This window comes from Nothoprocta perdicaria, unplaced genomic scaffold (assembly GCF_003342845.1).
Source record: "Nothoprocta perdicaria isolate Ctin4 unplaced genomic scaffold, notPer1 scaffold_295, whole genome shotgun sequence".
Lineage (NCBI taxonomy): Eukaryota > Metazoa > Chordata > Aves > Tinamiformes > Tinamidae > Nothoprocta > Nothoprocta perdicaria.
In genome coordinates, this window is record NW_020455527.1 from 322,372 (window position 1) to 343,689 (window position 21,318).

At 39.7% G+C, this 21,318-nt stretch overlaps 2 protein-coding genes across 3 annotated transcripts in view; one reads left to right on the forward strand and one right to left on the reverse strand.

Moving 5' to 3' along the window:
• Window positions 1-4,840, forward strand: part of LYSMD3 (LysM domain containing 3) — a 5,959-nt gene extending 1,119 nt beyond the window's left edge. Inside the window, exons 2-3 of the mRNA XM_026041836.1 lie at window positions 5-154; window positions 2,402-4,840. Coding sequence (XP_025897621.1) covers window positions 5-154; window positions 2,402-3,004 — 753 coding nt within the window. The 3' untranslated portion in view covers window positions 3,005-4,840. The remainder of the gene's footprint in view (window positions 1-4; window positions 155-2,401) is intronic.
• Window positions 4,841-7,228: 2,388 nt separating this feature from the next.
• Window positions 7,229-21,038, reverse strand: POLR3G (RNA polymerase III subunit G). Of its 2 annotated transcripts, XM_026041838.1 has the most exons (9): window positions 20,333-21,038; window positions 20,036-20,286; window positions 19,451-19,579; window positions 17,565-17,694; window positions 13,864-13,926; window positions 13,089-13,139; window positions 9,678-9,757; window positions 8,913-9,041; window positions 7,229-8,467 (listed from the first exon to the last, which is right to left on the reverse strand). In XM_026041838.1, exons 3-9 carry the CDS (start codon window positions 19,568-19,570, stop codon window positions 8,381-8,383), a joined length of 660 nt encoding a protein of 219 aa, XP_025897623.1. In that variant the 5' UTR covers window positions 19,571-19,579; window positions 20,036-20,286; window positions 20,333-21,038; the 3' UTR covers window positions 7,229-8,380. The 2 variants fall into 2 exon arrangements, with proteins under 2 accessions (XP_025897623.1, XP_025897624.1); XM_026041839.1 differs by lacking the exons at window positions 20,036-20,286; window positions 20,333-21,038 and having other exon boundaries at window positions 19,330-19,509.
• Window positions 21,039-21,318: the final 280 nt, after the last annotated feature.

A 21,318-nucleotide genomic window follows, 5' to 3' on the forward strand; every position in this document is an offset into this window, starting at 1 on the left:
GGAGGAGCTCGAGGGGTCGGAGCTGCGGCCGCGCGGCAGGGAGAAGGTGCGCAGGAGCACGTCCCGCGACCGGCTGGACGACGTGGTGCTGCTCACCAAGGACATCCAGGAGGGGGACACGCTGAACGCCGTGGCGCTGCAGTACTGCTGCTCGGTGAGGGCCCCTCAGCTGCCGCCGGGGTTGCCGCCTTGTTGCCGGCCCTGTTGCCTTGGGCTTGGGCGCACCTGGAGGCAGCACGGGTGCCCTGGGCCCGTCCTGCCCACCCGGGCTCAGGTGCCGTCAGCCTGGGCGTGTAGACTCGTATCTGAGGTGCTGGGGCTTTTGGAGATCAAAAAACTCATCCTTAATATGGCTGAATTTCCAAAATAACCAATAGGATGAAATGCAGACTGTGCCTGAAGATTCTAGCTTTACTGTGTTGTTTTTTGGGCAAAAAGTAAGTAGTTTTTTCTTACATGGTGTTGGTGCCCTGCTAGAAAGTGCCGTGCTGCAGTAGGAGCCCTCAGGGTGTGTAGCCACATGCGGGCACCTTTGCTAGTGTGGTGTGGCCTGTTGCAGCTTGCCCAGAGCACGGTGTTGTTGAACCACCTTAGGAGCCTCCGCAAGGAATCTCAGCTCCGTTGAGGAGCACAATTTGCTGCTGGTTTCTTTTAAACTCTGCAGAATTGCTCAAAATATTTATTAGCATCTGTATGCTCAGCTGCTGGGAGCTGCTTGCCCAGAAATGTACTCTTCTTGCCTTGTTCATATGTTTGTTCTGTTTTAATTCTTGCTCAAAGTTCTTAAGCTGGTCTTGTGCATGTCCTTCCTTCCTATTTTTTTGTCTGTCTGATACTAATTAAGGCAGAGACTTCTCTTTTAATTAAATGTTAAATTTGCATGTATCCTGCTAAGCAGAGGAAATCAGCTGCACATGTAGTGTGGAGTGTCTGCTACTAATGTAGCTTTCTAGAGGTCAAACTTGGTCAAATTAACAGTCTTTGTTTTCTAAAGCCTTGCTATGGTCTAATGGTCAGGCAGGAACAACCCTAAGAGCAGAGTGCCATGAAAGACTATCAAAGTCTTGGCATCCTTTCCTAAGTAGTCATGACACGTTTGAGCCTAATTAGGAAATTCTTTGCCTCAGCATCCACCTCTGGGGTGTTTTGAGGAAACTTACTATAATCAGATCACAAGAAAGGCAGGGATGGAATGCTGAGCCCTTGGAGATTTAAGGGGGCTGTGAAAGAGGTCCAGGTGTTTGGGCAGGAAACATAACTCATGTAGTGGTAGTATCTACTAATCCTTGGGGAAATGTTGCTGTTGGTCATCTTTATGCTGATCTTTCCAGTTTAAAATACTTAAATACGAAGTCTTGGGGACTGAAGCTTGCCCACAACTGGGCTGCAACTGTGCAGTGTATACTAGTGTTGGTCACCCCAATTTGCCAACTGCTTGTGACTAAATCTGTTCAAACTGGAGCAGTTGCAGCAACAAGGCTCTCCAGACTTGCCTTTAACTGTCTTGTAGTCTGTCTGTTCATACTTTTTCTTAAAATAGATGCCTTCTCAATATATGAGTAGTTTGAGCTCTAGTGTCATGTGTTCTGGATGCTATAACTTGGTAGCTGCTGCTTAAGAGCAGGCCTCCTATCTTTGTTTTTACCAGGTGTTGTGAGAAAGTGCTGGTTTTCTTTGCTTATTTATGTTGAGGTTTTGTGGCAGTGCATCATAGGGGAATAGAAGGGAATAGTGTCTTGTAATGAAGTGGCTAGTTCTCCCAGGGCAATTAAATACTTGCAGAATATTTAGCATGAGACTTTTGACTTTGAACCTTTAAGAGCACCGTGAGCAATATTGAATCCCTTGAAGGGGAGAGCTGACTTGAGATCATTATGACTTAAGAGATGTTAAATTATGCCTGCCTGAGTTCTGCATTGCTGTACCAAAATCTTCAAAACCTGGAAAAAACCAAATGAAAATCATGTCTGGATGAATTAGCTCTTAATTTCTATTATTCCTTACTTGAAAGTTTGAAATTTAAATCAGAAACTAATCAGAAATAAAATCAGAAAAGTATCAGAAAATTAAGTCAGAAATCTATTCCAATTGTGAGACACTGCAGCCAAGTTGGCTCTGAAATACTTGCCTCTAAACCATGAGTACACATTCAGAGATTATTCATTCATTAAATGATTTTCAGAATCTTTATCTGAAACAAGACGTTTTGTTACCTTGTAATTGCCTGTGAGTTCCTGCTTTCACATTGTTCCAATTGGATCTCTGACCTCTTCTCACTTTGTTATGTTTCAATATCATAAAGGGGCTCTCAGGGAAGAATTCTATTTCTCAGAGAGTTAGGGGTTGTAAAACTTGCATTTCAGCTTTGATACTTAAATCCTTTTTTTTGGTTGTTTTTCAGGTTGCAGACATCAAGAGGGTTAACAATCTTCTCAGCGATCAAGATTTTTTTGCGCTGAGGTCCATCAAAATTCCAGTGAAGAAGTTCAGCGTGTTGACTGAAACGCACATGTCTCCAAAAGGAAGGGCGGCTCTGCGGGCTGCCCACTCCTCCTCGGAGGCACAGGGCACCTCGTCGCCTTCTGATAAATTCTCTGCTAATGAGACTGCTGGCAACTTCTTAAAAGAAGTGGATCGTGATATAGAACAAATAGTGAAGTGTAATGATACAAAGAGAGAGAACCTTGATGAAGTTGTTTCTGCCTTAGCAGCCCAACAGGTCTGTTTTGAAACTGATGGTAAAGCTAAGAAATGCAAAGATCCGTATTATGGAGCAGATTGGGGTATAGGCTGGTGGACAGCTGTAGTGATTATGTTGGTTATTGGCATAGTAACTCCAGTTTTTTATCTTCTGTATTATGAAGTTTTAGTGAAAGCAGATGTCAGTCACCATTCTACAATGGAATCTTCCCATGCAGGTGTCACAGCACCATCGCACCAGAAACACATAGAAAATGGAATTAATTCAGGAAATATTATAAATGTTAATCGAGGATATAAATGACAATCAACAGGAGCTTCTGCATTATGACTGAAAGCCCCGTACAAGTGTTATACACCTAGATACATAACTTTGCATTATATGAGGAGGAAACCACAATGCAAAGTGCATCAGGAATGCAGAAAAAGCATTTGAATGATGTATGGTTTGTATTTATGGGCAGTGTTCCATTATATGGATATTGGTGTGGCTCATGTAAGCTCTGAATATGTCTGAGGTTAGAGGATTTTAATGCAAGATTGGAATACAAATGAAGATATATAAAATGGTCTCTGAAACTTTGCACTTTTTCCTATTTTGATAAGCTTAGGTTTTCTAATGGCGATGTGAGATAGTTTATTTTAAACTAACCAAACAACTCTCACTGTACCTTTTCAATCCTAAAATGGCTATCTGGGGATGTCAAACTTTTAAATGTGTTGAAATATTTATATGGTGCATAGTACATTGGACATTTTCAAGATCAAGTTTACAGTTATCTGTTAAAACTGCATTCTCATTTTATTTTTATAAGAAGTAGCATGAAACAATCATTCCATCAGCTGCCACTATGAAGTCCTCTTTCTGTTAAAAGTGTTTTTTATAGAGGCAGGAGCTAATACTTAAGCTGGAGTCTTTCTTTTTTTAACCTGTGGTCTGCCCGTTCTTTAATCCTTTTCAGTACAAGTGATAAGCCAGTTTGATAACTCTGTTTATGATCTTGTGCCTCCACCCAGTCCAGTTGAGACAGTCTTCGACTATAGTATCCAGCCAATACTGACAGTCTGCCTGGAGTCCTCTTCTGTTAGCTTAAAATGAAAGAGGATGTATAGCATCTCATTCTGCTTCATTTTTTATCCATATGGAATTTTCTCCCTCTCCACATAAACTCAGTTCAGAAGCAACTGCTTTGTTTCAGAGAGCTGTTATCTGGGGTTTCTGAAAGTGCCTGTTTTCATGCACTCCTGAGCACTCTTCCTGAAGCCTACCCCAAAGCTCTGAAAACTCCCATAAAATGCAGCAGAAGGTAGCAGTTGCAGCTTGAAACTGTTCTTTAGCATCTTCCCATCTTTCCCTTTCTGGAAATGCTACTATATTAAGAAAAGAAATCAGACTTTTCCTATAGAAAAGTAATACCAAGAGATACTATAAGCTCCTGTGTGCCTTGTGGAATAAAATTTTCATTGTCCTCTTTAAAATTAAAATTCATTATCAAACCCCAAGTTAATTGACTTAAGACTTAAGGTGAAGAGGAAGAATATCACTCCTATTTTTTACCCTATGCTTTCTCCTTCAAGCGTCTTGGCAATGTATGCAGTATAAAATGGTGAATTTCTTTGCTGAAGGTATTTGAAAGTGCTTTATCAACTAAAATTTGTGAAAGTTAGGACTCCTGCCCCTGTTGTCCTTCCCTTCATGCTGAACAAGTGTATGAGCCTGAATCTGGTAACTTTTGATGTAATTTAATGAAACTGAATTAGATCTAAACCTTGAAGTGAAATTATTTACAAACGTTGAATGTTGAAGTACCAATTTTTCTCAAGGTTGTATGAGAACACGGCAAAACTTATGGTGGCTTTTATGATAGAGCTTCTGTGTTTAAAACTTTAGAAGTGAACTTTAGAAACCTGTGACTTGCTGTAGCCCCAAAGGACCTTTGGCACATTAAGACAAGTGTTTTCTTTGTAGGGCTGGAACTGTGGACGTAATATGTAATGTTGTGCTGCAAACCTCTTTGCTGTTTTTTCCTTTTTTTTCAATCTGTTTCTGTAATCTCGAAGTTTTTGCTACTTTATCTTCTGCTTTCCTATAAAACTGAGCAACATGAATTTAGGCTTATGTTGCATATTCAAGCTAGCAGATTTAGTGCACACACCTCATCAGTGTGCAAGTATCAACATTGCTACCAGTTTGGAAATGAACTTGAGTTTTGGTTTGATTCCATTAGTCCTCTCCTGTTAATGTGCAAGTAAAGAGAACCTTTGTCAATGGCTGCATTTTGTCCTGTGGTCTTGCAACTGAGTGGTTCCTTAGTTTGTCTCAGGTTTGGGGTTTTCTTGGGCTATGAAGAGAAGGCCTGTGGCTCACTGTCAAGGAGCTGCTGAAAGTGTGGTGGATTTTGACATATGCTATGGCAAGTGGCCAGCAGAAAAACAGAGGGAAAGCTGTTCTGTTTAGTACTACATTCTGATCGAGAGTCTAGCACATTTTTAGTATGCAGCATATATAGCCTAGTTTTAAAAGCAGGAGGTTAATTTTATCAGAAAGTACAGCAACTCTTTCCAAAGTTATGGGATTTCTGGTAATAGTAGCTCAAGTATGAGCTGGCTTTGCTGTGTGGAAGATGCAGGGAGCTCTGCTGTCCCTTGCAGACTACACAGCTGGTAATGCATCATCATCTGTCCACTCAGAATAAAGGGGGTAACTGCTCTATCCAGAACTAGATGTAGTTAGTTGGTTCCAAGGTCTTTTACAAACTGACCTGTAAAAAAAAAAAAAAAAATTGGATTAATTACAACAAATTGTTGGACAGAAGATGGCTTTAAATTTAAGTGCATATTGCACTGTTGCCTCATAAAAATGTAAATGCTTAAACCTATATTTTGGAGCATGTTTTCAAAATAGTCTTTGTATAACTATTTCATAAAAGTTTGAAAATGCAACTTTGTAGAGTAATCCTGAATCGAGGATGCAGGTCTTATTTTAAATACTCCTGTTTCTCTGCCTTGAGAAGAACATAAAATTTAGGCTGCAGTGAGAGTGGTGCATATAATGTATTCTTAGCTTATATATATATGTGTGTGTGTGTATGTGTCTTATAGGAGGTGACTAGTTGTGTTTATGTTGGCTAGTTTTGATGTTAAAGTAAAAATTTCTTGGCCAACAAGAAGCTTGTTGTTGGCAGAAGATGGATACAGCATTCACAGCTAGTAACAGCAGGCTTAACAGTTTATCCCTTGCATTCCTTGCATATCTCAGAAATTCATGTAGGAAATTCTGAGAACTTTTTCTGTGAAATGAGTATTGAAACAGGGATGAAAGGGTAGGTACTAGTGAAGTTCTTGAGGGTCTCCCTACACACTGGAATCTGCTCCATCTTCCTGCCAGCACTAGATTTTTTTTTTCTTCCCTGCCTTTAAGACAGAATTTGAGTTTGCTTGAGATGCTTTGGACAATCTAGTTTTTATCACTGTTTTTGTCTTAAAAACTCCAGGCACCTGGAGATGTCAGATTAGACTGCTGTGAGTGTTTTATCTCATGAACCCTACAGTCTGACTTCTTTTCAGAGTGACTTGGCACCAACAGAGCTGTTTTACTGCAGAACTGGGCTTGTTCCTAGTATGTGGCTTTATTTGCTATTGTTAGCCTAGTCTTAAAAGGCTTGGACAGAGATTTTGCCTTTTCCTCTAGAAGATAAGAGTGACCATAATTCATTTTGTAAAGAACGTGAAAACATGGTATTTGCCCAAGTAATATTTCTCAAAGCAAGGAGGAAATGAGCTGCAGGAGGAAATTCTTTGCTGTTAACTCTGTGATGACTGAAGAAAGCTGCCCAGCAGAATTAGTGTCAGCTACGAAACAGTGTTGTACCTAGTCAGGCTTGCTCATGATCCCATTATAGCTGGCACTGTATTGCCTTGCTGCTGTTTATTCTCTAGTTCTTCTTCAGCAAAAGCCCTCCTCTATTTGCGTTCCCTGTTTGAGCAGCAGGGATTGTTTCAGTCTTAACCTTTTCTAGTAGGGAGCAAACAGCTAGAGGCTGCTGCGGGTTCTGCTTAAGGCAAACGGGCTTTCAGCGTGCTCACCTTGTTTACAACAGCTTTCTCCGGTGAATCCTCTGCAAAAAGCAGGCACAGAAATTGAACAGCTGCAGACATCTATGTTAAAAGATGATGAACACAACACACTTCATATGCAATACAGCAGGATGTTTATTAAACATTTGTTTGTATAGCTTATGAACACTTAAAAAGACTATACACATGAGATGTGACCTGCATTGCATTTTAGTTTTCCCTTTGGACAGTTAAGTATTTTTTCAGTTTGAACAATTGAAAGCTATCCCTTAAAGGAGTTTAACAAATGCTTATTTCAGGTAGAAGTTGGTACAATAATGCAGTACTAGTGACCATTCAGCCCTGAGGTAAAGTGTTGTTTGACAGGAAGAGCAAACTTCAGGCTAAAACTTCTGCATTTTCCTTTGCTGATATAACTGGGTTTGTTGTAAAATTGTTCCCTCATCAGGGAACATTCTGTTCCTACTAACCAGTAAATTTACCCAGGTAGAAAAAATCAGTAAAGCAGTTTGTGTCATTGAGGGAAAATGGAATATAGAGAATGGTACCTGTGTCTCAACTCTCTTCTCTCAGGAGCAGATTATCTGTATTCTTAAATGTAATTGCTTTGAGAAATTCAGTTTGGCTGTTCTCAGCACTCTTGCCTTGTTTTCCCAATTAAGACTTAAAGTGTCAAAGTACTCGACCACCTTTTCCTACCTTTTTGTCCTCCTTGCTGATTTGCTTATCTGTTGTTTTATAGGAAAGAAAATAAATGCATTGACACTTGGATAGCTAGCAAATTCCCTTTCACTTAACAGATCTGTGAGGTAGGAATTAGTATTCTCCTTAACAGGTGGAGAAATTGAGGTGTCTCTTTTAATACCACTAGTTAATACTAGGCTTCCTTTTTATTTTTCTAATCAACCACATATTTTTAATGAAATTGCTCTTAACTGTTACTTTCTGAATCCGTTCATAAAAGTATTAATACTCTTAAATATGTACTTTGCCTCTTGACCAAAATGCTCAGTATAATTCTGCTGATAAAATAACAACTCTTATATTCTCTCATCTCATTGTTAGTCCATATTATTAAGGTACTTTCAAGTCAGTTTAATAAAGTGCTTAGTGGTTAGCTTTTTTCAGTGACCTGAATTCAGAAGTTATATAAGTTACTTCAGAGAAGGCAGCTCTTAAATATGAGCAGTTTATCCATAAAGGCCCTATCTTTATTTTGTTCGAGTCATCAAGTATTTCATTGTTTTCAAGGTTTGATTTCTAAAGCATAGAACTGACTAGTGCAAATGCTTAGGCACAGTTCCATTAAAATGCATACATTCTTTTTTCTGTGCAGAGGCAACACAATAGTACATAGCTTATTCCAATGCTAGCTATTCCAGGGAACCTTAAAATGGCTCATGTCTGCCAAACTTGGCAAGAAAAAAACAAAACATGGGATCTAGTGCTCTGTTTTATAGCAACAGTAAAATAATAAAATGTTCAGTATGTTATTTAAAATGAAAAACAGCTAAACTGTTAGCTCCATCAGTGATACCCTGCCTACCTCCAGATTTAGGGGAAGGGATAAGGCTTGAATGTTGTATTCCCTAAGCAACACTAGCTAGTATGTTGCTTCATCCATATTGTCGTCACTGCCAGCACCAAAATCATCTCCATCCTCGAAGTACGAAGAAATGTAGTCATTTTCCTATATGAAAATATTGCAGATAAAAATAGTCATGCATGTGGAAGAGAATTTATGAAGAAAGCACATAGCAGTTGAGTACAATTTTGAAATATTAATGTAAACTTTTTTGCAAAAATAAGAGAAAACAGTAAGTTCTGGTATGTCCAAAATGGAAGCAGCATCTTTTGATGCAAAATTCATCCCCTGTTGAGATTATACAAATTAATGAATACATGTACTGATTGTGGAAGAGAATCTTCCTTTTTGCAAGATGTTATTGCCAAGCTCGTTGCAAGTAACACATCTAGAACAACTATTTAACTCCATGTACCAAAACCAATCAGGGTAATGGTACCTCTTATGGCAGCTCCTCTGCACCTCAGAAGCTAGAGGTGCTGCTACTCTGCCAGGAGACTGAGCAATTACTGGGAGCTGGCTTAGTACCCCTAGGAAAACTAATGCATACCTCTTCATGTTCCTCTTCATCATATTCTTCTGGTTCTTCTGCCTCTTCATCATCTTCACCTTCTTTATCTTTGGCTTTCTCTTTCTCATCTTCAGATTTTTCTTCTTCCTCATCCTTCTTTTCTAACTCCTGTCACGAGGCAATCTCATTTACAAGATAATCCCATGTTACATCAGCAACACATCCCTCTACGCTACCAGAATGTGATACTGAGTTAACAAGATGGTAAGCATAATGATTGTGTACTGATATAGGCCAAAATTTAGTATTAACAATAGTTAATTATTACCACACACCATAATGTATTGACAGGAAAGGACTAATGATAACAAAGATAAAAATACAAAGCTTTTGCACTTTTTAGCTTCCCATTCCCACAGTGGGTACTTACCTCTAAAGTCACATTCCTCCTAAATTTCTCATTCTGTATTTTTCTATTTCTCAACTTGTTACATGGGTTGGTTTCCAACAGCAGTATATTAAAAAAGCAGCAATACCTTTAGCAAGTTCTAATGGTACTCTATTGTTTATAAGTAAACTGATGTTCAGAAGCAAAGAAAATAGTTTCTTCACAACCAAGCTCTTTGCTCATTCTCTCCTTCATGCTACCCTTCTGCAGAACAGTGCTCTGTCAGTGTGGTAGGAGGAGGTTAAAGAAGGTGTGTTGGGGTTATTCCATTTGATGATGGAAGAAGGGAACATGGCAAATACTTCCTTTTCCAGCAATTTCTATTGTACAAATCAATAAGATTATGCATATCTTACCTCAATTTTTTTCAACATATCCAGATTACTTTTAGGCTGAGAGGGTGCAGAGCTTTTTGCCTTTTTTAGTTTTGTACCTGCTGAAATAAAATGCATCACTATTATTTTTTGATTAGGAAAAAACACTTAACACTTTTCTTTTACTTGCTGTTAGAATGTTACATTTTGAGAATGGTACCTGCAATGATTATTCAATAGAGTTTGCATTACAATTACATTGAACTACCTCATGGAGCTGCAACAGCCTGATCTATGTAGGTGATGCCTACAGGACCAGTCTGAAACTTCTCTGAACAGGTATTTGATCAAAAGTTTGTCCAAAATATAACATAGAGCATCACAAAATATTTTTCACCTACAATGTATATTAATAGAAAAAAAATCTATAATATTTTTCCTTATTTTATAAAGACAAAAATGCCTTCCTGCTCTAAGGTCTCCTCCTGAGTCTATGCAACACATTCATGGCTTCAGAGAGATGGCTAAGAACAGGCAGGCAGCACTTTATTAGTTCCAACACAGTAGTGTGGTTATTGTCACTACCTGGCTTTGGGACCAACCCTGGCCCTTTCCAGTGAGTTTGGAGTGCTCATTTTGGCCTAGTGACTCAATTCATGAACATAACCTTCTCTCTAGTTACTCCCTACAATTCATCCTCGTTATCTTCCTTAGCTGTATAGTGGGGGGAAGGCCAAAATAAGGATTTTATTTACCCAGATAAAAGCTACTTGGGTTGCAGCACTGCAAGGAGGATCAGCCCTGGTTGCAGGAAGGGCAGTTTGATGAGTAGACCTGGCAAATCAGAGCACGTTTCAAGAGCTCCCTCAGATAGCCTCTTTGTAGGCTGTAACTGCCTTTTGGCTCTACTGCTAAGTTCAGCACAGTGGCACATACCTACCATGTTTACCACACCTACCACAGACTAGCTCTTCTCAGCATGGAAAAGCAGCCTATGTAAAGCTCCATGCTGGTGTGTTCTGATAGACAAGTCTGCTTCAGATGAATTACCTTGTGTAGCCTGTGACTTCATTTATGCCAGCACTAGACAGCACTAAGCAATATCAAAATTAAAACTACTATGCACTGATAGAGAGAATATCATTTCCCAAGTAGGAAATGACCCAGTGCAGTATGGATTTCATCGAGCTCAGCATTTAAGGAGGAACACTACAGCTGCTAAGAGGATTACTGCATTTTGTCAAAAGCTTTTGTTATGAATAATATTCATCCGTTTCAGTGGTTTGCCTAGCAAGTCCCGTACAGTGCACCGTGTACAGCTGAGAGAAGTCCCCATGAACACTGCCAAAGCAAACAGGTCCAAAATGAAATGATTAGTATACTGCTCAAGTAGGCAATGCAAGAACAACAAGTAGAAAACGTGATTCAAAACAAGCATTTTTGCACAAACACTTGCAGGCTTTTACAAATAATGCTATTAGATGAAACAGACTGGAGATCAGAGCAGACATCAAAATCATTGTTTTGGTGGTGGGTGGCTGTAGGGCTTGATTACCATGACAGTTAGAGACAAAGACCCATCACTGGACAGGCAACTTGAAGCAAAATAATCTGTCACTGCCATTTTGCTTTTAGGTACAACGAGCTGCTCTTTCCAAACACCTCTTCCTACATTTCTCTGGCCTAAATACACGTATACACGCCGAGCTGGCCCACAAGAGCTGCACCTCTCAATGCTCTTTTGAGGTCACCGCTGCTATCTCAGACACCACGGCCCACGCTCGGCGTAGGAGGGATGTCGGGTTCCAGCCACAATCACATCAGCAGAAGGCATGTGGTTATGTGTCAGGTCAAAGCATTCCAGGAAGTCAGAAATGGGTCACAGGATGAAGCCAGCTCTGTGAATTTAACCGCACAGCTATCCAGAAATCCTTTCTGCAATCTAGGAGGCTAAAATAATAGGAATTTTGTTCTGACTGCAGCACGGATCAAATTCACTTCCCTCCCACACCTTTGCTCCGCTGATGGTAAAGTGTCATCTAAGACGGCTTTCCACAAACTCCACTACTGCTGACACGTGGCGGGTTTAAACTGTCCCTGCTCAGCTGTTCATGAATCTCCTGCACAGCGTGACTCTAGTACAGCCCCCACAGCTTCAGGATTCCCCCTAAAAAGACAAAGCCATGCGACTTTTGCTTTCACAGGAACGTGTCTTTGTATCTGATCAAATTTGGGTGGCTAGCTGATCTTTGCCATTATAATTGAGTAAAAAATACATACTTTTAAAAGCAAACAGAGAAACTGGCATAAAAGAAAGTGAAGAAAATGCAGTGAGCAGTGATTTTTCTCATGCTTTGTTTATGTTAATCACAATATTATTATAAGAAGGGAATAATAAATCAGCATTTCTGTTTGCATAGGATCAAAGGGAGGTAGTTATTGCCTGTAGGATTATGAAAGTCAGTGCTATTTCTTTTTTTAAAAAATATGTGTGTACTCATTTCTTTTTTAGAGTGTTTGCTGGTAAGTATGTGATTTCCAGTTGAATCTTGCAGTCTACCTTTTGTACCATGCTTCTCAATGAGGCTCTTAAAAGGAACAAAGCTTCCAGCTGAGCCAGTCTCCATGACTACTGCACATTCACTTTTCTTTTTCTACTTTATCCTTGAATTGAAAAATGACAGACGAAAGACTTGGACAAAAAGAACAAGAATGTAAACAATTATATATAACAGGCAGCTAACTAGAAGGGTTCAAGTGTTGTTTCACATCAACAGAACAACAAACTTCTACAGCAAAATTAAAGTCATGCATACTAGAAAGCACACTGAAAAAATAAACACATTTATGATGTTGCATAATAAAAAAAAAAATAAGTCTTTTTCTCCTTTAAGAACAACCAATACCAGCTCCAACTGCTGTTGAAGGATCTGGTTCACATTTCTGCAGAAGAAAGCTGAAAATAAACAAAAAAAGTAAAACCAGGGAAAATAGAAAATAACCTACATTAAATCACATACAAAAGGCTTAAAAAATAGAAAAGTCAAGCAAATCATAAATCAGAGAACTGAGAAACCCAAAATATAAAAGAAATCTGAACAACTAGCTATTCGTTAAACAGAAAAAAGGAGTGCTGACTGAACATTCAGACTTAAAGGTTTAGTGCTACTTAAAACTTTTATGTTAAATATCGACACCTATTATGTTAATATGTCAATATAAAAGATAGCAAAAGAAAGATAAGTCTATTCCAGTAACTTAAAACATCCTAAAAAACAAAACAATAACCACAAAAGCCAGACTAGCAGGGTATTTAATAAACATCTATCAAAATCCTTCATTATTAGGTCTCGTAACATTTGTACTTTTTTCTTTTTTTCCCTAAACAGCTCCATCATTTCTGCTTACATTCAAGTAGTGTGGACTAAGTGCTCTTTAAAAGTAAATAATTACCTTTCTTGGTCTTTTTGCTTGGTTTCATCTCTCTTGGGAGTCTTCGCCAATCTGCATAGAAAATACCTTTAATATATACGACTGATATCTTAGAGCACAGCTATAATCCCTCCCCACTGCCTCCCAAATCAGTGGGTTCCCTATCGTGCTCGATCCTGTGTACATGCACACTTGAATGTTTCCTCACACAGTAGTTCCACCAAACTCTGGTTGTACTTTATTTAAAGAAGGCCAGAGTAAGGATCTACATGGACATCCAGTTAATAAAGACTGGCATCTACCCCAAAGAGACAGCTGAAGTCCAGAAATGTCAGTTGCCATTTAATTTACATATCACAATTAATTTTGTACTAGCGAGCTGTGCAGACACAGCTGTGAAAGTTCAACACTACAARACCCAACTAGTGACCACTGAAAAGACAGGTTTTTTGTTCAGCTGTTTTTTTAAGCAACATCCATGTTTRCTTCCAGTTCAAGGCTGGTATTTAGAAAGGAAATTAAGAAAAGGGAGAAAACAAATTTGCTTGTTTGCTGCAAGATAAGCTGCTGAGTTTCTATACATTTTTTTTAAAGAGGGGGAGAGAATGACAAAATACTTAGCTTTGATTTGATCTAGAAGAAATATAACAAAGGCATAGCCCTCAAGGCAGGATACATGACTTGTTAAGGACTTGCTTGTTTTTATTACTTTAAAAATAATGAACCCAACATTGAAGAAGAAGAGGAGAATGCACAGGCTAACAAACGACTGACCTTTGATAATCTGAAATATTACCTGGGATCCATGCTGCACGCTCCTTTTCAATCTCCCGGTACTTTTTACTGTATCTTTCTATTACTACAGAGAAAGATATAAACACTTACTGAGTTCAGTTCTTTAAAAGGGCAGCTCAGTCACTGAAACATAAGCATTTTTTTCTTACCAAATTTCCCACTGAATTTTGCCCAACAGCAAAATSGACTTAATACAAAATTACTGATTATGACTGCAGTAATAGCTCATTGCCCCGAAGAGGGAAAAGTTCTGTGAGCATTCTACGAATAAAAACAAAGACCAAGGCCTTTGTGAACTAAGACTTCTATCATACACACCAGAAAAGTRTAAGCGAAAAGGAAGACATGCAAAAATTAAGCTCCATTTTCAACTTAGTTCTGACAAGGGCAAGCAAAAGACCTACTTGAAAAGGTACAGTAGAAAGTTTGTGTTTAAAATGATGGCATCTCAAGGGGCATTTAATGTAGACGGCTTTTGTAGATGCTAAAGGAAACTGTCAGCAACAGAGGAGGAAAGAAAGAAGTAGTTTTKATTTCTGCTTAAGGTCCTTTAATAAATAATTTATTGCTAATATCATCAGTAAAAAGATATATCTGACTCTTGCCACCCACAGTGAACAAATTAATCCCAAACCACTGCCAAAGTGACAGCCGCCAAATCACAGTAGATATAACTGCAAGAAAAATATGGCTTATGAAGTGAAGAAAACAGAGAATTTACTACAGAATAAACCTTCTACTCGCTCAAAATGGGTGGGTGTTCAGGTGAGTGATGAAAATCTATTCTGAATGAAAGACTATAATACATCAAAATTTCCAGGTCATGTTAGACATGGCATTAATTTAGTGCCTAACTAATGACAGAAAGAAAGACAGCTATGTCCTAATTAAAACATTTCACTTCTCATGCTTCAAACRGACCATTTGGCTCACAGGCATCGTGCTGAGGATTTAAAACAATGCATTTCTTCCTGCAGCAAAGCCAGTCTAAGAAATTCCTGCCCACCACCGTCCTCTTGCTGCTCTCTTATTCCTGTCAGATGTTTTGATGAAACACTGGGAAGGAAAGGGCTGGAAATCCAGGCAACTGAAACAATCAGTTAAAATAATTCTACCTTGAAGAAAGAAAGTGGCTTTTCTTAAAGCCAGGTCACTTTTGCCAGACWACACAGGCCCAGAGATAACTGCATCCTGCGAGACAAAAGCAAACTGCTTTATAACAGCATCTGTGCTGTAGACTGCCACCAGTGCTGGCATCCCACAGCACCTCAGATGAGGTATTTCTGTACAACTAATATTTCAGCTTAGAAACTTATCTCACCTTACCACCCTGCTCCTGGGGAGACGATGAGAACACTTGCAGCATTATCTGAGTTTACCTGAAGTGGCYATCTACCTGCTTTCCCTGCAATTGCCAGTTTTTGAAGAAAAAAATCTTCAGAGCTGGCAGTTCTATTAATAGGCACCCTCAGAAGCAGGGAGAGATCACTCTATCTCAGGAAGAGGGTAGCAGAAACATAGACCGCTCGAGGAGAGCAGTGAGCAGGATCATAGGAGGCAAAGTTGGGAAGGAAAAAGACAACATGTTCCCGTGAAGTGGCGGCTTCTTTGGAAATAAACCTGACAGGCTTTCAGGCACAATGGGGCTTTTTCATTTCTCGAATGGAAACAGCAGCTTCAAGCCTGAGAAAGATCAAGGGCACAGAGAGGGAAAATACAAAACAAAACAAACAAAAAAAACCTCTGGTGAGATGAGAGACCAAAAAGACTGAAATTTGTTTACTTAGAAGATAAAAGAGGAGATGTCATAAGAGAGTAATTTTGAATTCTTCTGCAGTCATGAAAGGATCTAGGACACGGAGATGAGATTTTCGGTGCTGCAGTGTCTCATAGCAGAGGGTTCGGCCGGCTGCCTCACGCGGGGCAGCAGACGGGGCAGAGCAGAGGCCGTGGCTGCCCCGGGAGGCGCCACAGCRGGGCCTGCGCGGCGGCGCCCGCGTCCGGTGCCACCCGCTGCGCCCTGGGCCCGCTGCGGAGCCAAAACGCTGCCCGCCGGAGCCACGGGCCTCGCAGGCAGCACCTTGCTCAGGAACGGGCGCCAGGAGCTCCTTCCTGCCCCAGGAACGCCTGATCACAGTATCGCGCTGCTGCGACAAGCCCGGGCTTCGGGAAGCTTTTCAAGGTCTCAGGAGGAATTCGGGGACAGCAGGAGTCCCCAGGTCASTCCTGAAGGAATACTGAACTACCAGAGAGATGTGAAATGGAAATAAGTTCAGAGGGGGGGAAAAAATGGCTATCTGCTCACATCACAATGTGCTGCTCCATTTTAAACTGATTTTTGACACAAGCCTAAGTGAGGTGTCATCAATGAGGTGTGCCAATCAAAGTACGCGTGTATGCATCTACACACACACAAACRTCATAGTACAGTATATATTACTCTGTTTAAATATACATACAGTCAAAAGCAGCAAAAGGAAAAATTTACACATTAAAAAATTTTAAATGCATATATATATATATATATATGTAAAATGTGGAATTCAGTATTATGGGGAGACACTACGACCAACAATAATCAACATTTCAGAGGGGATTGGACTATGTATATTTATGTCATACCTGTGCYATGAATATTCAGAGTGAGGAAATATTCCAGTTGTTTCAGGAAAGATATTATACATCATGTTTGAGAGCTCAAGTCAGCTCTCATTATTCCAAAATCATTATGTGACAGCAAACGAAGCACTATGTGGTGTCTGGCCACTCTGGACTTCTTAAACATCTCTATCAGACTTGTTGAAGACAGTCTACTGTACTGGCTGGACTTTCAATCTAATGGATACAGCATTTACACTGCTTTCATTTATTTCCTACTTTCCTGTAATTTACCATTTATACGAGTGAGACACAGTTCTGCTTTCTGACTGAGAAGCATGGATTTTAAGAGTATTAGTGATATATAACTTGATGTTAAGTACAGCACAAGATTGGTCACTGCTGAACAGTAACAGAGATGTTATTGTTTAATTCTAGGGTGTATAAGCCAAAGACATATTCTCRGGTCATGTATGACTTCTAATCCAAACAGCTCTGCTTCTGGCACAAACCTCAGCAAATCACTTGCCCTCATCTGAAAACTCTCCACATTTCAGCTATGTTGTCAATAACTCTTATCACTTTTTCTTTAATAGGAATAGAGGAAAAAATCATGTCCTAAAAGAGGACCTTTCAGAATGCCCTGTTGTCAAATACAACTTTAAGTATATTGCCATASAGTTAAAGAGGCAGCTGAATTTTGACCCTATGTATTTGCTATAAATATCTTTGCTCCACTGCAGAATTTTAGGGTATTTTCAGCATGTGCAAACGTATACTTCATTTGTATCTGATCAGCAAGCAATTGAAAAGACTGCACAGAGTTGCTCTTAGTGCTTCTTGCCTTGTCTCAAATAAAACAGATGTTTATTCCTCCCCTTCTCTCACAGAGCAGTTGTTTTCCAGTTGCAGCCATTGCAGATGCTGACCAGTAATTTCCATGTGTTTAAAAAGAGAAAATTTCCCTCTTGTTTTAAGCTGCCATTTCTTATTCTTCATCATCAGTACTAATTACATCTTCAATACATGCATTTCACTACAAATTTCTTCATAGAATAATAACTACTGAAGATATAAATACAAATAAAAAGCACACAAACAGACCTTCATGATCTTCTTCTACTGCCAAAAAATAAGGCATTTTTTTCATAGTTCCTCTAAGATCTTGTTTTAAGGCCAACATGTAATCTTCGTCTTCTCCTGTTTTCAGGGGCACTGGCTTATTGTCTGTACTCTGTACAAATTATGTTTATTATTCATTATGCATGAATATCCATCAAACATACAGGAAAACCAACAAAAAAGCAAAAACAAACATGACTCATGAAAGAGTGCAACTGCACTGTGCTACTTTGCAAGTATACTTCATTGCTTTYTAACATGCACAAATTATACTTAATGAAATTTATACCTTTTATGACTTAGTTAMATCTATCTGCAAAAGTGTAGGAAGAAAGCAAGAAAAAGTAGTACATTAAAACAGGGAAAGAGTCATTCAAATAATGTTATCCTCGTGGTGCCAATATTCTTAACTCCTAAATGCAGTTTCTCATGCCAGCTCAGAAAAGCCATTACTTAGAAACCACTGCTTCTCTGTCTTTACAGCCCTAAGACTGTGTCATGAAGGTTAGTTTAATTGTTCCAGCTATACTTACTAACTGGCTAACAATTCAAATCATTAAAGTTGAGGGTAAAGGGAGTAAAGAGAGTAAAGGGAGTGGCGATGCTCCTCAGTTCTGAAGTCTGAGTTCTAAGTGCATTTACAGGAAATTTAKAAGAACAAAAAAAGAACCTACGTGGATAACAATTCATTGTTTAAAACAATTCTCATGAMAGCCAATTGTAATGCCAGGTTTTTGGTCACTGCCCAAACATTAACTTTTTGTTTGTTTCCTATTCTAGTCATGCTACTTGCTTCTTTGTGTTTTTTKTTTGTTTGTTTGTTTGAATGGCACAAGGTATCCCCTAGAAAGTTCACTTTAGTTCTATAACTGACTGTTCACAAAAGGAAGAGTTGAACTTCCCTCTGGTCTCCATTAGATATAATAGGGCTAACAAATCTCTTCAAGGCAGTTCTGTTGATGACATTAACTGTGGAAGCTGTAATTCACAGGGAATTCATGCTCTCAGCACACAGCAACATCCACATTAGGAAGAATAATAATAGATGGCTTGCTTAGATCAGCAAAGYTGTGTGATTCAGCCTGTAAAGGAAATACTAAGTTAAGAGAAAGACAACCAGTAAGATCTGGTTTGGTAGGTCAACACTTAGGTACAGCAACTATTCAGAGGCATCTCCRAATAGCAACAAGTATAGGCCAAACTTCAGGACATGTGGATTGCATAGCATGTGCCTGGATCAGACCTTGACATAACTGGCAAGTTTTCTTATATAAAATTTTAACACTGCTAGTGGTTTTTATTTTCCACTTCAGAACTGCTGAAGTTTTCCTATATAGCAAAATAAAGCGTAAAAAGAAAATCATTTTCCTTTTTTTTACACTTCGTTTTACAAACCATTAGAATTTGAAATCCAAATCTTGATTTCCTAATTACATGAATATCTCTCAGTTATTTTCAAATTATTTACAATTTTATCTAATAAGGTAAAAGTTATTTATCTAAAAATCTTTTTTTTTTTTTTTTTTGTGTCAACAGGAAATTTCTAAAATTCACAGCTTCAAAGAGTAGCATGACTTTACTTCAAATTCAGACATCTAGAGCTTCCATTACTGTAATAGCCAGAAAAAGAAAAATCACAAGGAGGGCAACCTAGCTAAACACAGGATGCAACAGGTAGCAAAGAGTCAGGAAGCGATAACCACAAAGCAATGGAAACCTACGGCTKCCTACACACAATACTTCAAACCTGACTTGAGGTGCTTAAGGCTGTGCATATATTCCATCTTCTCTCTGAACGGGAAGGTGAAAACATTGCAGGTGGACACTCTATAGAACGGAGTTAGGTGTGAGAGAGCAGCAGTACTTACAGGGAACAGGGGTGGGGGCTTGCACGCTACCTCGGGCAGAGAGGCCCCTTTGGCAAAGCCAATGGCCTCGATGTTGAAGGTAAACGCAGCTCGGCCTCTTCCTCTGCCCGACCCCGCCATCTGCACTGCCTGGAAATAACACAGGTTTTTACAAGATTATGGGGTTTTGTCACATATAGGAAATAGATACATTCTAAGTAAAATATAAAAAGCCAATTACGGTAGCATTAAAACACTTTTAGTGATCATTTGAAATAGCAAGCCACTTCTACTCCCCATCTTGAGTTCTTCAACAGCCTCTAGATTAGGTACATGTTTAAAATCAATTCCATTATCTCGTTTCTGCTAGCCACCTTTGCATGCCTGAAATTGTCTCCTAACCTACAAATTTTAAACTTTTAAACAGACTTACAGCTGCACCTCTCAGCTATACCCAAGGTAACCACCATTAACATGCAGGTGAGATGACTTCAAATAAGAACTAAGAACTAAGAACTAAGAACTAAGAACTAAGAACTAAGAACTAAGAACTAAGAACTAAGAACTAAGAACTAAGAACTAAGAACTAAGAAATGGGATAGTTACCTACAGCTTTTCATACAGTTGTCCTGGATAAGAGAGAATCAAACAGAGAATATAGATGAGAACAAAGGAATTCATACTTCAGATTAAGCTCTTATAATGCAATCAATGCCTTCTAATTAAATGTCAGCACAAAAAGAAAAAGATTCATGCAATATTTTCTGGTTTACCACTTTCCTCAGGAATAAACTTTACATGGATAAGACAACACATTGTAGTTGAAACAACACAGAAACCTCTCTAAAAATAAAGACCTAAATAAGTCATTTTAGGAAAGGGAACAAATTAAAAAAAAAAGACCTAAATAAGTCATTTTAGGAAAGGGAACAAATTAAAAAAAAAAAAAACCCTAAGACTGAGCACTTAATTATCTCAAAAAACAATAAAAAGAAGCATCAGAAGCATCAAGTTTCATTGAAAAGAGGATAAAAAACAAGATGTGAGCCTGGCAGAATGAAGAAAGACAGAAGAAATAGAGCAGTCCCAAACATGTACAATCCTGRTGTGGAAAACAAGAAACCACCTACAGAAGAAAAACAGAAGAGTGATGTGAGAGACAAGCTGCTAGGGCGGAAGGGAACGTTATTTAAACACAGAAAATATAGAGCCCAGTTTTMGGATGCTGCTGTAAAAACCACCTCTACACAAGATTTTCTTGAAACGGTGAATTAGCCTAATGTGCAGTTACAAGCAGTAACAAGCCTGAGAACTCGTCACAGTCCAGGTCAGCAGTTTCAGCAGCTTTAGRGAAGCTCTTGACTTCTTTTTTTTTCTGGTGTTCCTCCTGGATTAGAAGAGACTTTTCTGTCTACCATGCATGTCTACTACCATAAAGTGGGGAGCTTCACAACGACCTAAGGAGGGCCGCAGCTCCACGCGCCGCTGCCACGAGAGATGCCTCGGGTGCCTCTCCCTGCACAGGGAGTTCCCGCCTCACTCCTCCTGCAGATGAGAAAGCAAATTCGGGGATGAGACCAAAGCACACATGCATGCTTTTAAAACCGGGCGGCATCCAGGAAACCCAGCGTCCCTTGGAATGGAAGCCCCTCGCCAGTGCCGGCAGCCCCGCTTCCCGGGGACGGGGATGCCGCGGGGYGGAGGAAGGTGCAAAAACCGACGCCGGTTTAGGCAGCGGGCGCTCCCTGGACCGCGCTGAGAGGCCACGAGCCCCCCCCGGGCGACGCACCCGGCCCCGTGTCCCCGCCGGCCGCCCCACGCGGACACGGCAGCGCACTCAGCCCCGCGCACCCGGGCCCGTGTCCCCGCCGGCCGCCCCACGCGGACAC

Bases quoted from the DNA above. Each gene is read 5' to 3' on its own strand.
- POLR3G (XM_026041838.1), bottom strand. From the start codon at position 19,570: ATGGCGGGGTCGGGCAGAGGAAGAGGCCGAGCTGCGTTTACCTTCAAC. The intron at 9,758-13,088 runs GTAATTATTTAC...ATTTTATTTCAG, and splicing joins AAGCAAAAAGACCAAGAAAG to CAGGTACAAAACTAAAAAAG. The intron at 8,468-8,912 runs GTATGCATTAGT...ATTTTCATATAG, and splicing joins ATGAAGAGGAACATGAAGAG to GAAAATGACTACATTTCTTC.